The sequence below is a fragment of the Antechinus flavipes genome, chromosome 4, assembly GCF_016432865.1.
Source record: "Antechinus flavipes isolate AdamAnt ecotype Samford, QLD, Australia chromosome 4, AdamAnt_v2, whole genome shotgun sequence".
In the NCBI taxonomy this organism is placed as follows: Eukaryota; Metazoa; Chordata; class Mammalia; order Dasyuromorphia; family Dasyuridae; genus Antechinus; species Antechinus flavipes.
Window position 1 is genome coordinate 110143474 of NC_067401.1, and position 19545 is coordinate 110163018.

Genomic DNA, 19545 nt, shown 5'->3' on the forward strand with positions numbered 1-19545 from the left:
AGTTAAATCCTTGAAGGAAGCCAAATGTTCTTGGTAGCTCTCCCTTGTCTTCTAAACTAAGAAATACATTCAAAATGGATATGCCTGAAGATAGGGATTGGGGAAAGAAGTAAAATGGTCACATGATCCTACTGGAATAGGAGTTAGGACATTGAGCTCCCCATGTATAAAATGTGTCCCTCACTTGTTCCTCCCTGCTAAATTCGGGCATCCATCCAGGCTTACTACAGATTATAAGTGGAAAACCACAGCCAAAAACCACTTGGCTCCTGATGAGAGGGGAAAGAATTTATTAAAAATGCACCCTAGAATCGATCCCTTATCCATCTCAAAATTTAGGAGCGAGAAGGGTCTTTAGCAGCTCTCTAGTTCACTCCATACATACAGGAAAGAAATTCTCACCATTAACACATCCCAGAAGTGGTCAGTTTTTCTCTGCTGAGGAAGGGGAACCCAACACCTCTCCAGACAGCCATTCTATTTCTGGACATATCTAATTGTTTTTCTTAATCTGTGGGAGTCTAAATGTGTCTCTTCGAAACTTTCTCTCATTTACACCAAACAGAACAAATCTAATCCTTCCTCTATACCTCCCCCACTGAACAAACTCATTAAAAAGAATCTAAGACATAAGACAGATGTTAAATAGTTTATTCAATGAGATTAGAAAACTTTCCCTTCAGACCTCAAGAAAGATTTCCTGAGAGCCCTGCCCCTACCACAGGGTTAGCCCTCCACCCTCATCCCCCCCCCTTTATCTCAAGCCCATTATCCCCTCGGACTGCTATGATGCTGCCACTTGGGTGAGGGGATCCTCCAGGTACTGGACCAGGGCCTGGGCCTGTAAGAGGGTTAAGCCAATTTAGCCACAAAAACAACAACAGACTGAGTTAGGAACTAGGACATCCAGACTTCCAGTTCTACTCCCTCCCTTCCTCCCCCTCCTCATAAGTTTTTAAACCCCATATACTCCTTTTCCCAGGGAATAGGGATTAATACTCACGCTTGAGAAAGGTTGGGAATAGGGAACAGAGCTCAGAACTACCAAGATGAGAGCATGAAAGGGTGGGGGTTTAAAGGAGAAAAGGTAACCCTATGACATGGCAACAGCAGGAGAAATTTTTAAAAAGGAAATGGGATAAGGGATCACCTTAGCCTTCAGCATTCCAAAGCCCACAGTCTCTTTGGCGTACATACACAGCAACAGGTTTGCCACCCGAGTGATCGCCACTCGGCCCTCCTGCAGGGGTGGGAAATATGAGATATGACTGCTGATTGGCCCCAGTTGTCCCTACCTAGAATCAAGTTTTTGGAATGATGCAAATTTTCTGGGCTTTACTTTCCTTAGGGAGATGGAATAGGCAACCTCTCATATGTCTTCCAGCTCTAAATCTGAGATTCTATTATTATTTTTTTTTTTTTTGGATCATATACCTCCATATACTCTCCTACTGTTCTCAGTTTGATGTATTTAATTCTCAGCAAAACTATAAGCTGTTAGGGCAAAGATCTGGGTACTGGCATTTCCCATGAAATGCTCTCTGGATGAGCCTTTCATCTCTAAGGTGAGATGGAAAGTTAAAGTCCCCGGCTTATACTCTTGTTTTGGGGTCTACTTGAGATTCTCTCCTCTGTTGCTTGGCTCCCACCTCCATGATGTACTTGGGAGCTTCTGCATCCGCCTCCCTCCAACCATCTGCTCCAAATCTAGTCTTCGACTTAAGGGTGATCAGTGTACAGTGGAAACAACGCTGAATTTGAAGTCAGAATTCCAGAAGAACGTAAGCTCGGATGGTTTTTCTACTCCCAGCTCTTAGGATCTGGTACTTAATGATTGTTAAATCAAATTGCATTTCAAGACATAAGCAGCTGGGAAGGTCTATGAGTCCGACGTGGGCTTTCCCTGTGTTTGCGTCCTGGGCATTCCATTTGGCTCTGGGTTTTTGTATTCACAGCTGGACTCAAGGATCTCTTCCAGCCCTAAACTAATGACCCTAAGGATGGACCCACCCGCGGACTCTAGTCTCAATCCCACCCCGTCAGGAGCCCCCCTTCTCCCCTTCATACCATGCAGTCCATGAGAATGAATTTGAGATTGTCTTCGTTGAAGGCTTGGTTCCCGTTCCGGTCATAGGCGGCCCAGATGTTGCTAGCGATGGCTGCGGTGACCCTAGCATCGGTGTCCCCATAACCAGAATAGGCCAGCAGGGAACCCTCGTTGTTCAGCAACCTGGTGGGAGGGAAAATGCTTTCGAGGACTTGCCTGAGAGTCCCCAAAATGGGCCGGGGTGAGGAGCCCGAGTTCCCTCGCCCAAATCCTGCTTTCCCGGCGGGGGTGGGGCTAAAAGCTACCGGCTTCCTCCTCCACACTCAACAGTCCAGGCTGAAGATCACCGTTTCCTTCGTGCTTCCCCTGCCCTCCAGCCCCAGTATCTCTTCTTCCTCCCTTTCTCCCCCCTCCAGGCTTCATTCACCGAATACCTCGAGCTGTAGGAAGCCCGAGTTGGGTTTATTTTTGTCTTTGAGCCCTCCCCACGCCCCCCCGACCCCGGTGCAAGTGGTAGGACGGTGTCTGCACCTGCTAGGAATGCCTAAATAAATGCTGGTTCACTGCATGACTGACACAGCGCCCCTTTTCTTCCCTCACCTTCCTGTTCCTGGGCTCATTCCCCCTGCCTGGGGTACCCCGAATTCCCCCTCCCGCTACAGGGCCCGACTAAGGGGCTGTCCCAATCCCAGCTAGAAGGCATTGCATCTTCTCCCCGGGATCCCCCGCCCCCATCTCAACACTTACAGTGTACTCTGAACGCCTCCGGTGTTAGCTTGACTTAGTACCTGGGTCAGGGCCTTGGGGCGAAGCATGACGACGGGTCCGAATCCCCGCAAACCGGTGTCCCTCCCGTGTCCCTAGGGTCTTCCTCCTGGCTCGAGCTCCGTCGGACGCTTCCCGTAACCTGGTTGCCCCTCTCAAGGCACACTGGGAGTTGTAGTCTCCAAGACGAACGATCTTTGCAGCCCCTCGCTGCAAAGCATCCTGGAAATTGTAGTTCTTCCTCAGTCCGTGAAGTATCTTGGGAGCTGTAGTTAAATCTGTGTGAAGTAAAGACTCGAGAGGACTTATAACCGGTTCCGGGAAAGGGAACTACCCTGGTCCTTGTGTAATAAGCCGTTCATTTCAGCTTTGTGTGCACAAATCGTTGCACTTCGTAAAGCCCTTTCATATAAGTCAACAAGCATTCATTAAGCGTTTATCCTGAGCCAGGCAGTGGGCTAAACTTAAGTTGCCCATAACAACCCTGTAGGATAAGAAGGACAAGTATTATTAATCTCCATAGGATGAAAAGTTGTAATTTGCCCAAGATCCCGCAGCTAACTCGTGGTTGAGCTATTGTTTCCCTGTCTAGTGCTCTTTTCTCTCCAGCTTTCTGTTTTTGTTTACTTACAGGAAGGTTAGAATAAGAGGGAAGGAGGAGGAGGGGAGGAAGGCTGGGGGAACCGTGAGAGAGGGGAGCCTGAGGCTTTTGGTGGGATGGGGAGGAGGGGAGGCTCTTGCATAAGGCATCAGGCGTTAGATTCCAATTAACAAGCATTTATTAAGCCAAAAATAGCCAAGTTCAAGTCCTGCCTCTGCCATACATTGCATAAATCTGAGTAACTTACAGTCTCTTTTCCTGTAGGTTTCCTGAGATTAGAAATTGCAGAGAAGGTGCTGGCCCACATTGGAAAAGGGAGGTCCCTGCACCAATGAAATCACAGCCATCCATCATTATCTCTATTAAGTGCAAGATCTTCTAGACTTTAGAACTTAAATGACTAGAATCTAGATGACTTGAGAGACACTTTACACATGAATCCAAAAGATGGAGCCACTAGGGCTATTTGATTCTGAAGGGGAAGCTAGACCCCTAACTAGGGGAAAGAGGAAGGATCCTCAGAGGAAAGATAAATAATGTTATCAGAAGAAAAGAAGGCCAAGAAACAGAAAGACCATTGTTCTGGGTCTGGTCTTTCCCAGGATAAGTATTAGTTACAGCTTTGACCGTTTTCTTACTTCTGTGAGCTGAAACTGTTATTATGTGTTGTCTCCTTCATCAGAAGCTGAACTCGCAGAGATCAGACACTGTCTTACCGTTCTTTTCCCCCAGAGAATAACAGTTTAATAACAGTTACATATTTAGCACCTACCAGGTGTCAGATACTGTCAATTTTGCATAGAATAAATGTCTACATAACACCTGAGGTCATATTTGAATCCAGGTCTTCTGGATTCCTCTTTGTTCAATGAGCTCCTCATCCAATAAGTGACTGGACCTCAGGACCCTTTTAAAGTCAGTGACTGTGCTCCCATCCGATACTACCGTATTCCCCTGCGGTGCCCTGGCGCCTCCGCTCCATTGGGGGCGCTCTGGCAGCTGCGGGCCCGAGAAGGAGAGACTGGCCGGGGCGGGGCGGACGGCAGTGAGGAGGGACTGAGGGCGGGCGGGAGGCTGGGGTGGGGGGGGGAGGGCTGGGGACGCCGTGGCCGGGCCGGGCCGGGCGGGGAGGAGGAGCCGGGGCCGGGCTGGCGGGAGGGCGGGCGGCGGCGGCGGCGGCGGCGGCGGCATGGCGGAGTCGAGCGGAGCCGGAGCCGGAGCCGGAGCCAGCGCCGGGACCGAGACCGGGTCTGGAACCGGAGCCGGGACTGAGGCCGAGCCGGGGCCAGGGCCCCCGATCCGGGTCACCGTCAAGACCCCCAAGGACAAGGAGGAGATCGTGATCTGCGATCGCGCTTCGGTGAAAGAGGTACGGGCGCCACTGTCCGTCCTGCGGGCCGCGGAGGCAGGAGGAGCGGCGCGCTGGGGGCCGAGCCGGGCCAGGCGCGGGCGCGCGGGGAGGGACGGAGGGGGCGGGGAGGGAAGGCTGGGGGGAGGGGAAGAAGGGGGGGCCTGTGGCACATGGTGGGGTAAGGAGGATGGGAGGCACTTGCATCCCTGCAAACTGACGGGGATGGGGTGAAGAGAGTCTTCCAGGAGTGAGCTTGGAGGCCACCCTGACCCATGAAGGTCCGAGCAGGAGAAAAAGTGAGGGGGCTCTGCGGTCCCAGTCCCGGTCCTGGAGCTTGGAGGGGCGGGGTTGGAAGGCCAGAAGCTAGCCTTAAGCCGGGAATGGGGGAGGATGACCCTCTGCTCCAAATCTGGGGATACAGTCTTCCCTTTAAGGCCTTGATTGCCCCCACAGGATGGTGGTCATAGGCTGGCACTATCCTGGAATGAATTTAAAGATAACATCCCCCCACCCCCACTATCTGTATTTCAAAGTGAAGACTAAAGGGGTGCCATGGGCTTGGCGTCTAAGTGAGGGAAGAAGGGTTAGATAATAGCAAGGACTTGGGGGGGAGTGTGAGATGCTGCGTTAGGGACAAAAGACCCTTTCACCCCCCTCATCTCTTGGGGTTGGACTGTGATCCATACCGTCCCTTCCAGCTCCAAATTCTACTATCAAGGAAGGACTAGCCCACCAGCACTGCATCTCAGCAGAGAGGTGTACAACAGGACGTAGAGGTGCTAGATTGGAAGAAGGGTTTTTATTACCTGGGAACTGGAGCAAGGGAGTGAAAAGATTCTAAAGCAAAATCTGAGCCCCTTGCTGTGGGCCAGGCCACACTGACCATGGACTTTTGACCTGATGTCACAGTTCAAAGAGGAGATTTCCCGGAGGTTTAAGGCTCAACAAGACCAGCTTGTCCTGATCTTCGCTGGCAAGATTCTCAAAGATGGAGACACATTAAATCAGCATGGTATCAAGGATGGGCTCACTGTCCATTTGGTGATCAAGACCCCACAGAAGTAAGTTTGGGTAACTGGCAGGAATCGCACTTTGGATGATCCTTGAAAGGCCACTAGGGTCAATATTCCTGCTTTCTTACTTATCCTAATCTAGTAGGACTTGTTCAGAGGTCAGAAGGAGATACTGTAGTCTTGATTGCCATTTTTTGGGTTTTTAAGTGCTTTAAATGTAACTTAACATCCTCTTAGTATAGCCTTAGTTCTCTGGGAAAATGGAGGCTAGTGTCTTCCTTCCTTTTAAAATCCCTCCTGAGAAGCTCAGTCCCTTATTAGCTTTCCATTTTCTTTGAAAAACATTTTGTTGATGACTTTTCTTTTCAATCTATGTTTCTTCCCAGTAATTCTGTCCTCCTCTATCCCCTACAAAATAATACTTTTCCATATAGTAAAAGTGTAGTAAAGCATAATAAACCATCATAGTGGGTATGTTTCAGCCAGATAACCTCATTCTGCTTTTATAATCCTTCACTTTCTGTCAAGGAAAGGGGACTATTTTTGACCATTTGTCCTTTGAATAGATGGTATCAGGTAATGATAGAAAGCATTTATATAGGACTTTTAAGTTTTACAAGCCATTTTATCTCATTTGATCGTCAGTGTTGAAGATAAACAAGCTGAGAGAGGTTGTGTTGCGAGAAACTATGAAATGCTCTTGAAGCCAGATTTGAACTTAGTTTACCCCAAGTCCACTGCCTAATATTTTGATGGCTTTCATGGTTTTTCTTTTACATGTATTATCATTGAGTAAAGAATCATAATAAACTTTTGGTTCTGATCATTTTGCTCGATATTAATTAATTCAAATCTTCCAAGTTTCCTTAAATTCTTCTTATTTATCATTTGTTATGGTACAGTAAAAGTCTATTATATTCATGGTACTACTGAAAAGAACATACTGTATTTGAGTCAGAACATAGGTTCAAACCTTGTCTATTTGATCTTAAGCAAATCTTAGCTTCATCAGACCTTAATTTCCTCTTAGTATGAAAAGCGGATGCCCATTTCTAAATATATGATTCTGTACTTTGATTGCTGGGCATCCTAGTTGCTACCTCAGAAAGTATTTTTATGAATATTTTTGTATATGTGGACCCTTTTCTTTTGTACTTGACTTTCTCGGAATATGTCAATAAATCAGTCACTAAGTTATTAAATATGTATTAAGTACCTACTATATGCAAGGCATTGCTAAGCACTGGGATACAAATATGAAAAAAAAAAAAAAAAAGCCCCTTCCCTCAAGGAGCTTACAGTCTAAGGGGGTAAGATAATATACAAAAGGAGGTATCTGATGCAAGAGCATGGTAGAAATGCACTTTGAAAGAAGTGAAACTAGATGAGAAATGAACTGTTCTAAGCTGAGTTCCTTTCTTGAATGGAGATTGACTGTTCATGGTATTACCTTTCAATCAGAAGGTCAGAGAATAGTAAAGAAATGGAGTCCCAAGACTGAAAAGATCTTGCAGGATAATGATATTTTCCCACTAATGAGCTTCTTGTAGCCTGGTGGAGAAGTCACAGATGTCCCAGAGTAGTGCAGTCAGGTGAGAAATGAGGAGGCCCAATACTGGTATTACTGAGTATGGGTATGGAGGGGTGGGGAGGAGTGGGGGGAATATATGTAAATAGTTTAGTGATTTTTTTCTAGTCCAGTTCCAAGTTGTTTTCTAGAACAGTTGCACCAGTTCGCAGTTCTACCAATAGTTCATAAATGTGCCCATCTTCCCTCATATCTTTCAACATTTACCATTTATCCTATAGACATCTTTACTTGTGTGCTGGGTATAGGATAAAACCTCAAGAGTCTTTTAATTTGCATTTTTCTTTATTATTAATGATTTAGAGCTTTCTTTCATGTAGTTGTCAATAGTTTGCATTTTTCTCCTTATAACCTTCACTTTAATACATTAAGAAATCTAATTCTAACCTCTCCACAGTAAGCACCGCTTATGTTAGTCCCAAAGCTTGACTGGAGATCTTTCAAAAATATAATCAAGAACACTAGGCATTTCTCTAAGGTTTGTAGGTTTTGAAAGAAAATTAACTGAGCATGAGAACCTAGGAGAACCATTCTAAAAATATTCAGTCCCATTTTGCAACAATCTTCCTATCTATATAGTGTAAAATGTCCTTTACTACCCCTCATTATTACAAGGATCAAATTTGCCATCTGAAAAAAAAAAATCTTTACTTTTTTTTTCTATATAAATTTTTCTTTTGTATTTTGATAAACACTGAAGAAGCTGGAGCTGTTAAACTTTATCTCAGATAAAACTCAGAATTGATTTATTTGGTATTATGGAAACTCATTGCTTTAAATACACAATTAGTAATTAATTGTTTTATATACTTGTTTTCAGTTTTCATTTCAACAAACAACTACTGTAATTAATGTTATTAGAATAAAATCTCTGAACTTTTTTTTTAAATCTAATTCTATATATTACATATATATATACACATACCAGAGAAGGTGCTATACTCTATGAGCAAAGTGGAACTGAATTAGCTCATTAAATATTTGAGATGTTCAAAATTAGAGAATCTACCCCAAATATTCATAGGGACTATTTGTGTCTGACCTGTGGCAGAGTATTCCAAGCTCATCTTGAACTGATAAACCACAATAAGACACACTGTAACTTAACTCTTAACATGGTGATGTCATTTTGGTCCTCTTTGAGAATGATGGACAACCAACCAATACATATACTCATATATTTATATAATACACATTAAAGTGTATACACACCTGGTGCTGTTATTATTCCCATTATACAGATGAGAAAGAAATGAGATTTAAAATTGAATGACTTCCAAGATCCCACAGTTGATAAAAGTTCTTAGGAAGATTTTGAATCTAGGTCTTTCAATCCAGGAATCTTATTTTCTCCCTAGTTGTCTATATGAATTCCTTCTGTATTTTAGACTTTTCTCTCTCCTTTTTTATGCAGCAATTGTGGTTAAGTGGGACTTGCCTATGGCTAGATTTGAACTCGGGTCCGCCTGGCTCTAGAGCTATTGCTGTATCCACTGGGCCATTTAGCTGCCCCTAGACTTTTCTTTTCTAGATTTGTTGTCCCTTCTGGCCCTTTTCACTTTTCTGGGACCCTGAGAGTTGATAGAAATCAGTAAGATGTTAAAAAGAAAAAAAAATTAGTTAAATTCTCACGCATATGTTGGAGATTAGAGTAAGGAGGAAAAGATTTTCTGAGAGTGACTTCTGAGAGTGGCAAAGAGAACATGGTCTTCCCTGACAGGATAAAGATGTTGATGGTATGGGCCAAGAACAGTGAGTTTTGAGAGCTCTGAGGTGCAGTTTTGGAACTTTTGCTTACTATCTGTATGCCTGTGGGAAAAAACATCATTGACCTGTTTAAGCCTTGGTTTTCCCATCTGTAATATGGGTATGATATATGTACCTCCCACAGGAAGTTGTGAGGGAGGAGGAAGGAGCACTTATTCTGTGGTGTAGGGGATGGAAAGCTAGGTTAAAGGCCAGCAAGCCTTAGGCTCAAGTCCTATCTCAGATACATATTGGCCACGAGACCCTGGGTAAGTCTCTTAGTGCTCTCAGCCATTCTTCAGGACTCTTATGTTACCTAGAAATTGTGGATCAAGGCACTTAACCTCATAAAATGGGGCAGCAAGAGAACTCACCATTCAGGATTATTGTGAGGATCAAGTGATGGGATATGCTTAGCATAGTACCTGGCACATAGTTTGGTGCTTAATAAATAATTTTTTTCTAACTTGGTAGAGTGAAGTCACCATGATGTCACAATTCTAGTACCTTTCCCTATGTGCTAAAGCACTAGGAATAGATCCGCAAAAGCAATATAATCTCTGCCCTCAAAGGTCTGTGTGACCCTGGATGAGAGATATTTTTAATGGGGAGAGAATGCCTTCTTCCTCTTGATCTTTTTCTTTCTTCTCTTCTCCCAGGACTCAGAATGACTGAATGATTTTGCTGGGGGTCATGTAGTAGGTTGGTTGTGGGGCCAATTCTGGTACTCAAGCCCCCTGAATGCCATACTCGCCCTATGTTAGCACTGCTTTCCCATCCGAGCCTCCTTGTAAATTAGGGGTGGAGAGGGGGTGGAGTCGTTATCAACAGGATGTCTTCTAACTCTTAACATTTTATGCTTTCATAATTCTTTGATTCCTGGGTTTCTGGTTTAGGATTTTCCCTTCTCTATCCTCAGGGCTCAAGATCCTGCTGCTGCCGCCACCACCACCACCACCGCTGCTGCCGCTGCCGCCAACACCGCTGCTACTACTGCTGCTTCCTCTGCCCCAGACGCTGCTTCTGCACCAGCCCCCACAACAGCTTCCCCTGCTGCCCCGGCTCAGCCGTCCACCTCAAGCAGCACTGCCCCTGATGCTGCTAGTGGAAATCGGAGGAACAGTGGAGGTGGTCCAACTCCAGGAGCTGGGGATGGGCCTTCTAGTGGTCCTGCATCCATACTCTGTAAGCTTCTCGGGGAGAAACTTGGGAAAGGAACATTCAGATGCTTGTGTTCCATTTTGGGTTTTGTAAGGATAGAAATCCAGAGGAAGAAATGTGTTCCCTGCCCTTAAATAACTCCTGGTGTAGTGGTATACTGAGGGAAATGTGGTATGTCCTCAGGTTGGGGGACAGGAGTTATACCATGATTATGAATGCTGGGAGAGTGGGGAGGAGATTAGTGGGGAAAGGTTGGGGTCAGTTTGGGAAAGCTTCCTGGAAGAGGGAAATATTAAGCTTCATTAGAGAAGGGAGAGTGGGTTTCATGGAAAAGGGGGGTGAAATTCAGGTGTTCCAGAATTAGCCAGAATAAGGATTCCTAAGAGATCAGTTATCAAGCATTTCTTAAGTGCTTTCTCGCTTCTAGGCACTGTGTTAAACACTACAACTACAAAGAAAAGCAAAAATAGTCTTTGTCCTCAAGGAGGATCCTGAGAGAGAATCAGGATAAAGAGAGAGAATCCTGGAGGCCTCCATTGCCAATCTAGATTTGGACACTGGCAAAAAGGAAGCTGTGATATTTTAGAAAAGAGCAGGATGAGGAAATAGAACAGCTCTTAAGGGATTCAGGAATATGCTAAGGAGCAGTGTGATAAAGCACTCCAAGAAGACAGAGATGGGGACACAACTTGTTAAAAGGAATGGGAAGACAGAGAACAGCCATAACCAAACCTAGAAGGAATTAGTGTTATTCTGGTGGGGAAAAGGGAGGTGGGATCTATGGCAGTATGTCTATGCTCTCTTCATGACTTGGCTTCTCTTCCTGCAGCTGGCTTTGGAGGCATCCTAGGGCTGGGCAACCTAGGCCTTGGCTCAGCTAATTTTATGGAGCTACAACAGCAGATGCAGAGGCAGCTGATGTCTAATCCCGAGATGCTGTCCCAGATCATGGAGAACCCTCTTGTCCAAGACATGATGTCCAATCCCGACCTGATGCGCCACATGATCATGGCCAACCCACAGATGCAGCAGCTCATGGAGAGGAACCCAGAGATCAGCCATATGCTCAATAATCCAGAGTTAATGAGGCAGGTATGTATGTACTTTCTGGAAGCAGTATGAGTCCATCCAATCCCTCTGTCCTTAACATTGCTGTCACTATCCCTTCTTTGACAGATGATTTCCCTTCCAATGCTGGACCCTCATTGGGAACAAAAAGAGGGAGGATTCCAACTTTAGAGAGCTTTGGGTCTAATAGGGGAATCATACGTCCCTGGGACACATCATCACCAATATAGACACAGAAATTGCCAGTCCAGCTGGACAGACTTTTAGACATTATGATGGAAAGTGGGTTGAGGTGGAGAAGTTCAATTAAGTCCAATCTAGCAAATATTTTATTAAATGCGTACTATGTGTAAGGCACTAGAAATATGAAGACAAAATGAAAAGCAGTCTTGCCTTCAAAGAAGTTACATTTTATTTGGGAAGAGGGAAAAGAGGTACTCAGAAGAGGAAATGTGGAACACAAGAGGGTTGGGAGACTAGGTGTGGAGGGGTAGAGAGAATATCTGTCTATAATGGGGAGAGAGTTTAATTCACCTTTCCCTGATTAATGCTGAGGTTCTTGGGTTTGGGGTGGAGATCCAGAAGGTGGAATATACCTGGTCTCTGGTCCCTGGTCATATATGCTGGGAAGGTGGGAAGGAGTTGGTGGGATACTGTTGAGGTCAGTTAGAGAAGGCTACCTGGAGAGGAAACCTATCAAGCTTTCCCATCAGGAAAGCCATCAGCCACTATCCCTGATCCTCCAGGCCAAAGGTAGAAGGAAGGGGGCCACATATAACCAGCTTGACTTTTCTTAACTGGGATTTTCTTGACAGTTCATTTTGACCTCAGGTTCCTCCCCAACCTCTGTCTCCCTTCTGCTAAGTCCCATTATGCTTTGGTCTCCCCTTTGCTCTTAAATACTATTGTTGACTTAACCAGCCTGAAGGAGGGGATCTGCTGTCATACTTCTACTGCCTCTTACTTCCCAATTTGCTATGTCCTTCCATAAAAGGCAGGATAGGATAGGGAGCTGGGTTTGGAGGAGTTGTCTTCCCTCCTCAGTCTTCCCTGGTCCCAGCCTAACTTTCTTTCTTCTGTCAGACCATGGAACTGGCTCGAAACCCTGCCATGATGCAAGAGATGATGCGCAATCAGGATCGGGCCTTGAGCAACCTAGAGAGCATCCCAGGGGGATACAATGCCTTGCGCCGCATGTACACAGACATCCAGGAGCCCATGTTCAGTGCTGCTCGGGAACAGGTGGGAGCCAGTAACTTGTGGGCTGAGGGACTCCGGGACCTCAGGGTCTTAGAGGGTGGTTAAAGATCCAAGACCTTTTATATCTGAGACTCAGATGATTGAGGTGATCATCTCTTGTCATCTCTCATACCCCAAAACTCCATCAGCTGAGTGATGGTCCCAGTGAAGGTATGGTATATACCAAGCCAAAAGGTACCCACTCCATGAGAGAATATGTTAGGCAGCATCCCATGTCCCGAGTGGATGAGATTCTATGCCAGGGCTAGAGACAGAACCTAGAGCATATAGACCCAGTGATGGTGGGTCAGCAAGAGAAATAAGATCAGAAATGTTGATACCAGTCATAGAAACAGATGATGCTGGATTATCTATAGGCCACAATTAGCTAGTCTGTACTATTCAATAGATTTCTTTCTCCATGGGGAGGGGGAAGCTTTAGGGAAAGGTTTGTTTTCATTCCTTAATATGAAACTTTTCCCTCCTCCCAGTTCGGCAACAATCCCTTCTCCTCATTGTCGGGAAACTCTGACAGCTCCTCCTCCCAACCTCTCCGGACTGAAAACCGGGAACCCCTCCCTAACCCCTGGAGCCCCTCAGCCCCCACTTCCCAGGCCCCAGGGCCCGCTGGGGAGGGCACCGGAGGCTCAGGGACCAGCCAGGTGCACCCAACAGTCTCCAACCCCTTTGGGATCAATGCAGCTAGCCTGGGGTCAGGTATGTTGTGGAGGTTGGGGGGTGTTTAGAGGGGTCAACAAAGCATCCCTTTTACCAGTAGCAGAACTTTGTTCACCCCTTTGCAGGATATTCACATCTAAGGTTGACTTATCAGTCTTGTGATTGAAGTCTCTGCAGGGTGGAATAGAGTCAATTAGAAAGCAACTGGTTCCCATCCCATCCTGGTTTCTTTTGATCTAATCTAACAATCCAATCCATAAAGTCTTTAGCATCTAATGTATATAAGAAACAGTGGTAGACCCTGATGAAGCAAAAATGGAACAGAAAACCATTCCTGTCTTCAAGGATCTTGCATTCTGCTGGGGGGAATCTAATCCAGTGGGTTTGTTTTCCTTGACTATATAAAAGGAGTTGGAAATCTCCTAGAATCATTCTAGGAGAAGGGAAACACCAATCCCCTGACATGACCCACCCTCTCCCAGATCAGCCATTCATTAAGCACTTATTAAGCATCTATAATGTACTATATAGCGTGCCAAACACCAAAATGATAGTGGCTGTGGATCTGCCTTCAAAGAGCTTCTGTTCAGTCAGTAATTGCAGTCTTATGCAGATGGGTAGGAAGATGTGTTAACTTTACATATAGGCCTTCTTCTTTGTTCCCAGGGAGTGGAGCCTGACCAGACTCAGATCCCTGATGAATACTGATTAGTAAAATGGCAGGGAAATGTTGCTCTGAATGGGTACAGGAAGAAGGAAACCCTTCCAAGACAATATTATCTTATTGGTGTTTTTGAGCTATGAACATAGGAATGTTATGTAAAATGAAATCCAACTTCTGATTCACATCTAAATTCTTGCTCTTTCTGTGATTTCTCCCTGTTCTAGGGATGTTTAATAGCCCTGAGATGCAAGGTCTTCTCCAGCAAATTTCAGAGAATCCCCAGTTAATGCAAAACATGATCTCTGCCCCATACATGCGAAGTATGATGCAGACTCTTGCCCAGAATCCCGACTTTGCTGCTCAGGTACTGAACTGGGGGATGTGGAGCTTTGATGGGGGAAGAGCTGATGCCTGAGCTGAAAAGGACTCAGCATCCAAGCTTGCTCTTAGGCCTCAGTTCCCAGTTCTCTTCTTGGTACTTGTATAGAACTCAAATGTCTGGGCTTCCACTTAATAGGTTTTTTCTCTCTGCAGATGATGGTGAATGTCCCATTGTTTGCAGGAAACCCCCAGCTGCAGGAGCAGCTCAGGCTCCAGCTCCCTGTCTTTTTACAGCAGGTGAGATCCAGACTCTAGAGGAATGGGTGGTGCTTGAATCCCTGAAGAGGATGATTACTAAGGAAGGAATTCCATTTGTATGGGCAGAAGACCTAGAGGAAGGATGCATATAGATATGTTTATGTCGGGGAGGAGGAGCCTTATGTCATGGTGGGAGCAAGAGATGGCCTAGGACAGTGTTGTCAAATTCAAACAGAAAGAGATCCCTGGAATAGCATATTATCTCAGGAAACCACAAATTAATGTTGTCTGTTGTGTTGTATTTTTATTTTGTTAAAACATTTCCCAATTACATTTTAATGTAATTAAATTCCTGGGGAGTTTTGAGGCAAGAAATTTAATACATAAGACATAGGGCTGCCCTGACTCATCCTCGTTCAGCTCCTTCCCTCCCTCTCTCTCTCTGAGGGGTTTGCCCCAAGCTCCTCTTTTTTTTTCCCCATCACCAGATGCAGAACCCAGACTCGCTGTCCATTCTCACCAATCCCCGGGCCATGCAGGCCCTGCTACAGATTCAACAGGGGCTGCAGACGCTGCAGACGGAGGCCCCAGGGCTGGTGCCCAGGTGAGGCGACTGTGCAGCCTGGAGAGCCCATCTCCTCACCTTTAGATGTTAGAACTGGAGATGAAAACTTTAAGGCCATCTCCTTCCCCTTCCTGCCCCATGCACTCCATTTGGCAGATAAGGAAACTGAGGACTAGAGGAACTTGCCCAAATTCTCTTAGATTAAAGGTGGCGCTAGGAGTAGAGCCTGGTTTACAGTTTCCAGTCCAGGGCTGTTGTCCATTCTATCTTGCCATAGTGGCAGTTAGTTATATAGAACTTTAAAGTTTACAAAGCACTTAATGAATTTCATCTCATTTTGAGCCTCACATCAACCAGGTAGTATAGGGACTATTATCCCCATTTTGCAGATCAGAAAACTGAGGCTCAAAGACAGTAAGAGACTCACCTGAGGTCCTCTAGTCAGTTTCTGCAGCAGTACTTGAAGCATGCCTTCTTGTCCCTAAATCTACACTCTGTCATGTTCCCCTTGGCTTCTGTCTGTCTCCCCCAAACTCTTGCTTTTTCTTTGTGTCTCTTTTCCATTTCTCTGTCCTATTTTCATTCTAGCTCCATCACTGTGTCTTTGGTGGCTCATCTCTCAGCCTTCCATGGACTGATTTCCATCTCTTCCTGCCCACAGCCTTGGCAACTTTGGGGCAGCCCGGATCCCACCTCCCCCTGCAGGAGGTAGCAGTGGCCCAGAGCCCTCCATCACTTCCCCATCCACGCCAGCTAGTGCCTCTCCAGGGGGAGGCACGGCCAGCCCCCAGCAGCAGCTGATGCAACAGATGATTCAGCTTTTGGCTGGAGGAGGAAATTCCCAGGTGTGTTTGCTGGGCTGGTTTTCATGTGCTTCTGTGTGTGTCGGGGCAGAGTGTAAAGGGAGTCATAGAATGTTGGCTGTGGGGCTGGAGCTTCAATGCTCTCTACCCCAGAGAAGAGGGCTTCATGAGGCTAAGGTTGGGGCCTCTGAGGCCTTTCTAGCTCTGAATCCATGAATCCAGACAATTCTTTGAGGTCCTAATAGAGGCTCCATTTAAATGTTTGTCCCCACTGGATTCAGAAAACTTTAAGGCAATATTGAGAGATCATTACTCTGTGGGGTTGGGCACATTGTCCTCTTTTGATGGGGAGTTGAGCCCCATCCAGTCACTTTGTGTGGCCAGCAGTCCCCAAGACTATATGTCTGTAGGATGAGTCCTACCAACCGGTATCTTCCCTCCAGGTGCAGACCCCAGAGATTCGATTTCAGCAACAGCTGGAGCAGCTCAACGCCATGGGCTTCATCAATCGAGAGGCTAACCTGCAGGCCCTGATTGCTACGGGTGGGGATATTAATGCAGCTATTGAGAGACTGCTGGGTTCTCAGCCCTCCTAATCCCTGAGACCATCCCCTCCACTACACCCCCTATTTGCATATGCACACCTAAACACTGACCTCCCCTACATCATTTGGTTCCTTTGACAGCTCCCCAATCTCTCCAAATCCATAACCTCATAACCTATGACTCTTCACTCCTGTGTCTCTGGTCTTCAAGTCTCTTCAAACAGCAAGGGGAGAGGCATTTGGGGCATGGCAACCTAACCCCATAGCTCTGTCTTGAGTCTCTTGGTTCTAATTGTACATCTTTCCTCCATTCTGCCCCGCCTGACCTTTAGCAAGAGATATTTAAGCAATTTTGACCTTTTTTTTTTTTTTTTCGGATTTCCCAACTCCATCCCTGACTGCTCCCACATTCTCCATAACCCACATTAACAGAACTGAGTCATGGAATGACTTGATTGATCTGGCTTAATATATCAGGGAATATTGGTCTGCCCCTTTGATTACGGAATCTTTTTGTTTTTATTTCTGGCCATACCCCAGCTTTCTTATGAAAGCCCTTTAATGGCACTCCCCATTAGCCCTTTTTCCTAGATCCCACCTCCCTAATGAAGGATTGTTAAGTTTCTGTGCTTCCAAAGGAGAAAGCAGTCTGTTTAAGACTCCTCCCTCTCCCCCCTTACTGTATATACTCCTATTCTGGACACTCTTTATGGGCACAGCCCCTTTCTTGGGCTCTTCTTTGAGAGAGGAAAGGAGAAATTGTTTCCCTTTTTGGCAAAGGTGGTGGCTGACTCAGGATACAGAGATAAAGAGGGATGATCTTGCCAGATAGACATCTAGATATCAGTGCTGCAAACTTGGAGAGGGGTCTGGTGTTGGGGGCAATGAAGCTTCCTGAAGAGAGAGTGGATGTCCCACTGTTAGAACAGGTCAGAATGGGTAAAGAGTCAAACTAGAAAAAGCCAGCAGCCATAGAGGCAAATTATAATTTGCTAGATTGGGGTGAAGAGTGAATCTTGGAGAAGGGACTTATAAATTCTAATTAGGGATTGAAATTAGAAAGGAAAGAGGGGTAATTCTCAATAATCATTATATAGTCCCTATTGACTACATAACCCCCAAGCACAGAATGTTGATGCCCCCTTCCCTTTCACTTCCCCACCTCATTCCCGCCTCCCGGACACAAACACATTCTCCATGTGCTCAAGACCACCAGGGGCTTGTCCAGGTCTGAAGTGACCAGTGCCTTTGGCCCTGCCCTGGGAACAAGGGTTGTCCCAGGAGGAGGTGGGATTTTTTTTTCCTGTCCCTCGGGGATGTTGCAAGAGGGAGGGTCCTATGTTCTAGTTTCAGAACTATCTCCCCCAAAAGAAATGGGGGTTTGCCAGTCTGGGGGTGGGATGGGAATAGGTGGTATGCAGAAGTCTTGATGCCGAATAAGGATGAGCATGCCCCTTTGAAAAGGGGCAGGGATATCACCCAACCATCCCTTCCCTCTCCACACATACATATATACACATGTACATAATTACCCCAACTTTCTGAATACTGGTAAGTGCTTTGAGATCATAGGATAGAAGAGGGATGGGGGCCCTCAGCCTCTGAATCCTGAACCTATACCTTTCTTACTTCTGTATTCATTCCCCCCAAGTTCTTCCTTTTGTCCTCTATGCCAGAAAATCCTATTTGAAGGAGGAAGTGTAACAAAGTCATTTTTTGAGCCAGGGTTGGAGACCAAGATAGTTGAGAACAGGTACCTCATCCCTACCCTGTCCTTCCAATCCCATGTAAATAAATGGCGTGATCTTTGTCGTGAGGGTGTATTAGTGTTGTTTTTTGGAAAAGAAAACGCTGGCAGAAGCCAACTTGTGATTTGAGACTCTGAAGGGGATTCTATGGCTAGAAAGATGGGTTTTGTTCCTTCCAGAGTTAGAGGAACAGAGGTTTACATTGCAAAATATTGTTAAGTGAATGTTAAACAATAGAACCGACTCCCTGATTGTCACTGTGTCATAGGAGAAATTTACAGAAATACTTTTCCTTATATCGCTGACCAGGGAAAGGAGAGCAAGATGAAGGGAAGCCTGAGAGAAACAACAAAGTCATTGTATCCATTCCCTTGCCCTTTTCTTGCCTTAGCCAGGAAGTCTGCTTGTACATATCACAACCAGCAGCCTTTGAGGGCCTAATGCAATGATTAGCCATAGTTGGATTCTAATGACAGTTCTTTGAAACAGTTACCAACAGTTATGTTGGATCTAGTTCTGGGTTCCACATCTTAGGCAGGAGTAAGTCCAGGGTATGGGGTACAGTCTGAAGATTATGCTATATACAAAGCTTGATTGAAGGTACAGGGGTTATCTTAACCTGGCAAAATGAAGATTCATAGTAGAGATAATAGCTGTCAAGTATTTGAAAAAGATTTAGGTAGAAGGATTAGATTTGTTCTATTTGGTCCCCAAGGGCAAAAATAGAAGCAATGACCTGAAGTTGCAATGTTGGGGAAAACTTCTTGGCACTTAAAAGTCATGAAAAAGTTTATTTTATTTATTTATTTTGCATTTCTATTTATTTTATTTTTTATTTTTTTAATAACTTTTTATTGATAGAACCCATGCCAGGGTAATTTTTACAGCATTATTCTGCGCATTCACTTTTTTTTTTTTTAATAACTTTTTATTGAGAGAACTCATGCCAGGGTAATTTTTTACAACATTATCCCTTGCATTCACTTCTGTTCCGATTTTTCCCCTCCCTCCCTCCACCCCCTCCCCCAGATGGCAAGCAATCTTTTACATATTGAATGGGTTACAGTATATCCTGGATACAATATACGTATGCAGAACCAAACAGTTTTCTTGTTGCAGAGGGAGAATTGCATTCAGAAGGTATAAATAATCCGGGAAGAAAAACAAAAATGCAAGCAGTTTATATTCATTTCCCAGTGTTCTTTCTTTGGGTGTAGCTGCTTCTGCCCATCTTTGATCAATTGAAACTGAATTAGCTCTCTTTATCTAAGAGATCCACTTCCATCAGAATACGTCCTCAAACAGTATCATTGTTGAGGTATATAATGATCTGGTTCTGCTCATTTCACTTAGCATCAGTTCATGTAAGTCTCGCCAGTCCTCT

The 19545-nt window shown here is 45.3% G+C and overlaps 2 protein-coding genes across 2 annotated transcripts; one reads left to right on the forward strand and one right to left on the reverse strand.

The window, feature by feature from the left end:
- Positions 1-634: 634 nt before the first annotated feature.
- LAMTOR2 (late endosomal/lysosomal adaptor, MAPK and MTOR activator 2) lies at positions 635-2980 on the reverse strand. The gene is made up of 4 exons (XM_051993839.1): positions 2795-2980; positions 2068-2230; positions 1151-1240; positions 635-841 (listed from the first exon to the last, which is right to left on the reverse strand). Exons 1-4 carry the CDS (start codon positions 2860-2862, stop codon positions 785-787), a joined length of 378 nt encoding a protein of 125 aa, XP_051849799.1. The 5' UTR covers positions 2863-2980; the 3' UTR covers positions 635-784.
- Positions 2981-4583: 1603 nt separating this feature from the next.
- On the forward strand, positions 4584-18229 carry UBQLN4 (ubiquilin 4). The gene is made up of 11 exons (XM_051993833.1): positions 4584-4782; positions 5674-5825; positions 10031-10296; positions 11102-11364; positions 12424-12582; positions 13071-13296; positions 14146-14285; positions 14456-14539; positions 14989-15104; positions 15727-15910; positions 16312-18229. The coding sequence occupies exons 1-11, from the start codon at positions 4603-4605 to the stop codon at positions 16462-16464; spliced, it is 1923 nt and encodes a 640-aa protein (XP_051849793.1). The 5' UTR covers positions 4584-4602; the 3' UTR covers positions 16465-18229.
- The last annotated feature ends 1316 nt before the right edge of the window (positions 18230-19545 follow it).

Bases quoted from the DNA above. Each gene is read 5' to 3' on its own strand.
- UBQLN4 (XM_051993833.1), top strand. From the start codon at position 4,603: ATGGCGGAGTCGAGCGGAGCCGGAGCCGGAGCCGGAGCCAGCGCCGGG. The intron at 10,297-11,101 runs GTAAGCTTCTCG...CTCTTCCTGCAG, and splicing joins TGGTCCTGCATCCATACTCT to CTGGCTTTGGAGGCATCCTA. The intron at 14,540-14,988 runs GTGAGATCCAGA...CCCCATCACCAG, and splicing joins TCCCTGTCTTTTTACAGCAG to ATGCAGAACCCAGACTCGCT.
- LAMTOR2 (XM_051993839.1), bottom strand. From the start codon at position 2,862: ATGCTTCGCCCCAAGGCCCTGACCCAGGTACTAAGTCAAGCTAACACC. The intron at 2,231-2,794 runs GTAAGTGTTGAG...CCCTCCCACCAG, and splicing joins GGAGGCGTTCAGAGTACACT to GTTGCTGAACAACGAGGGTT. The intron at 1,241-2,067 runs GTATGAAGGGGA...CCACCCCTGCAG, and splicing joins TCATTCTCATGGACTGCATG to GAGGGCCGAGTGGCGATCAC.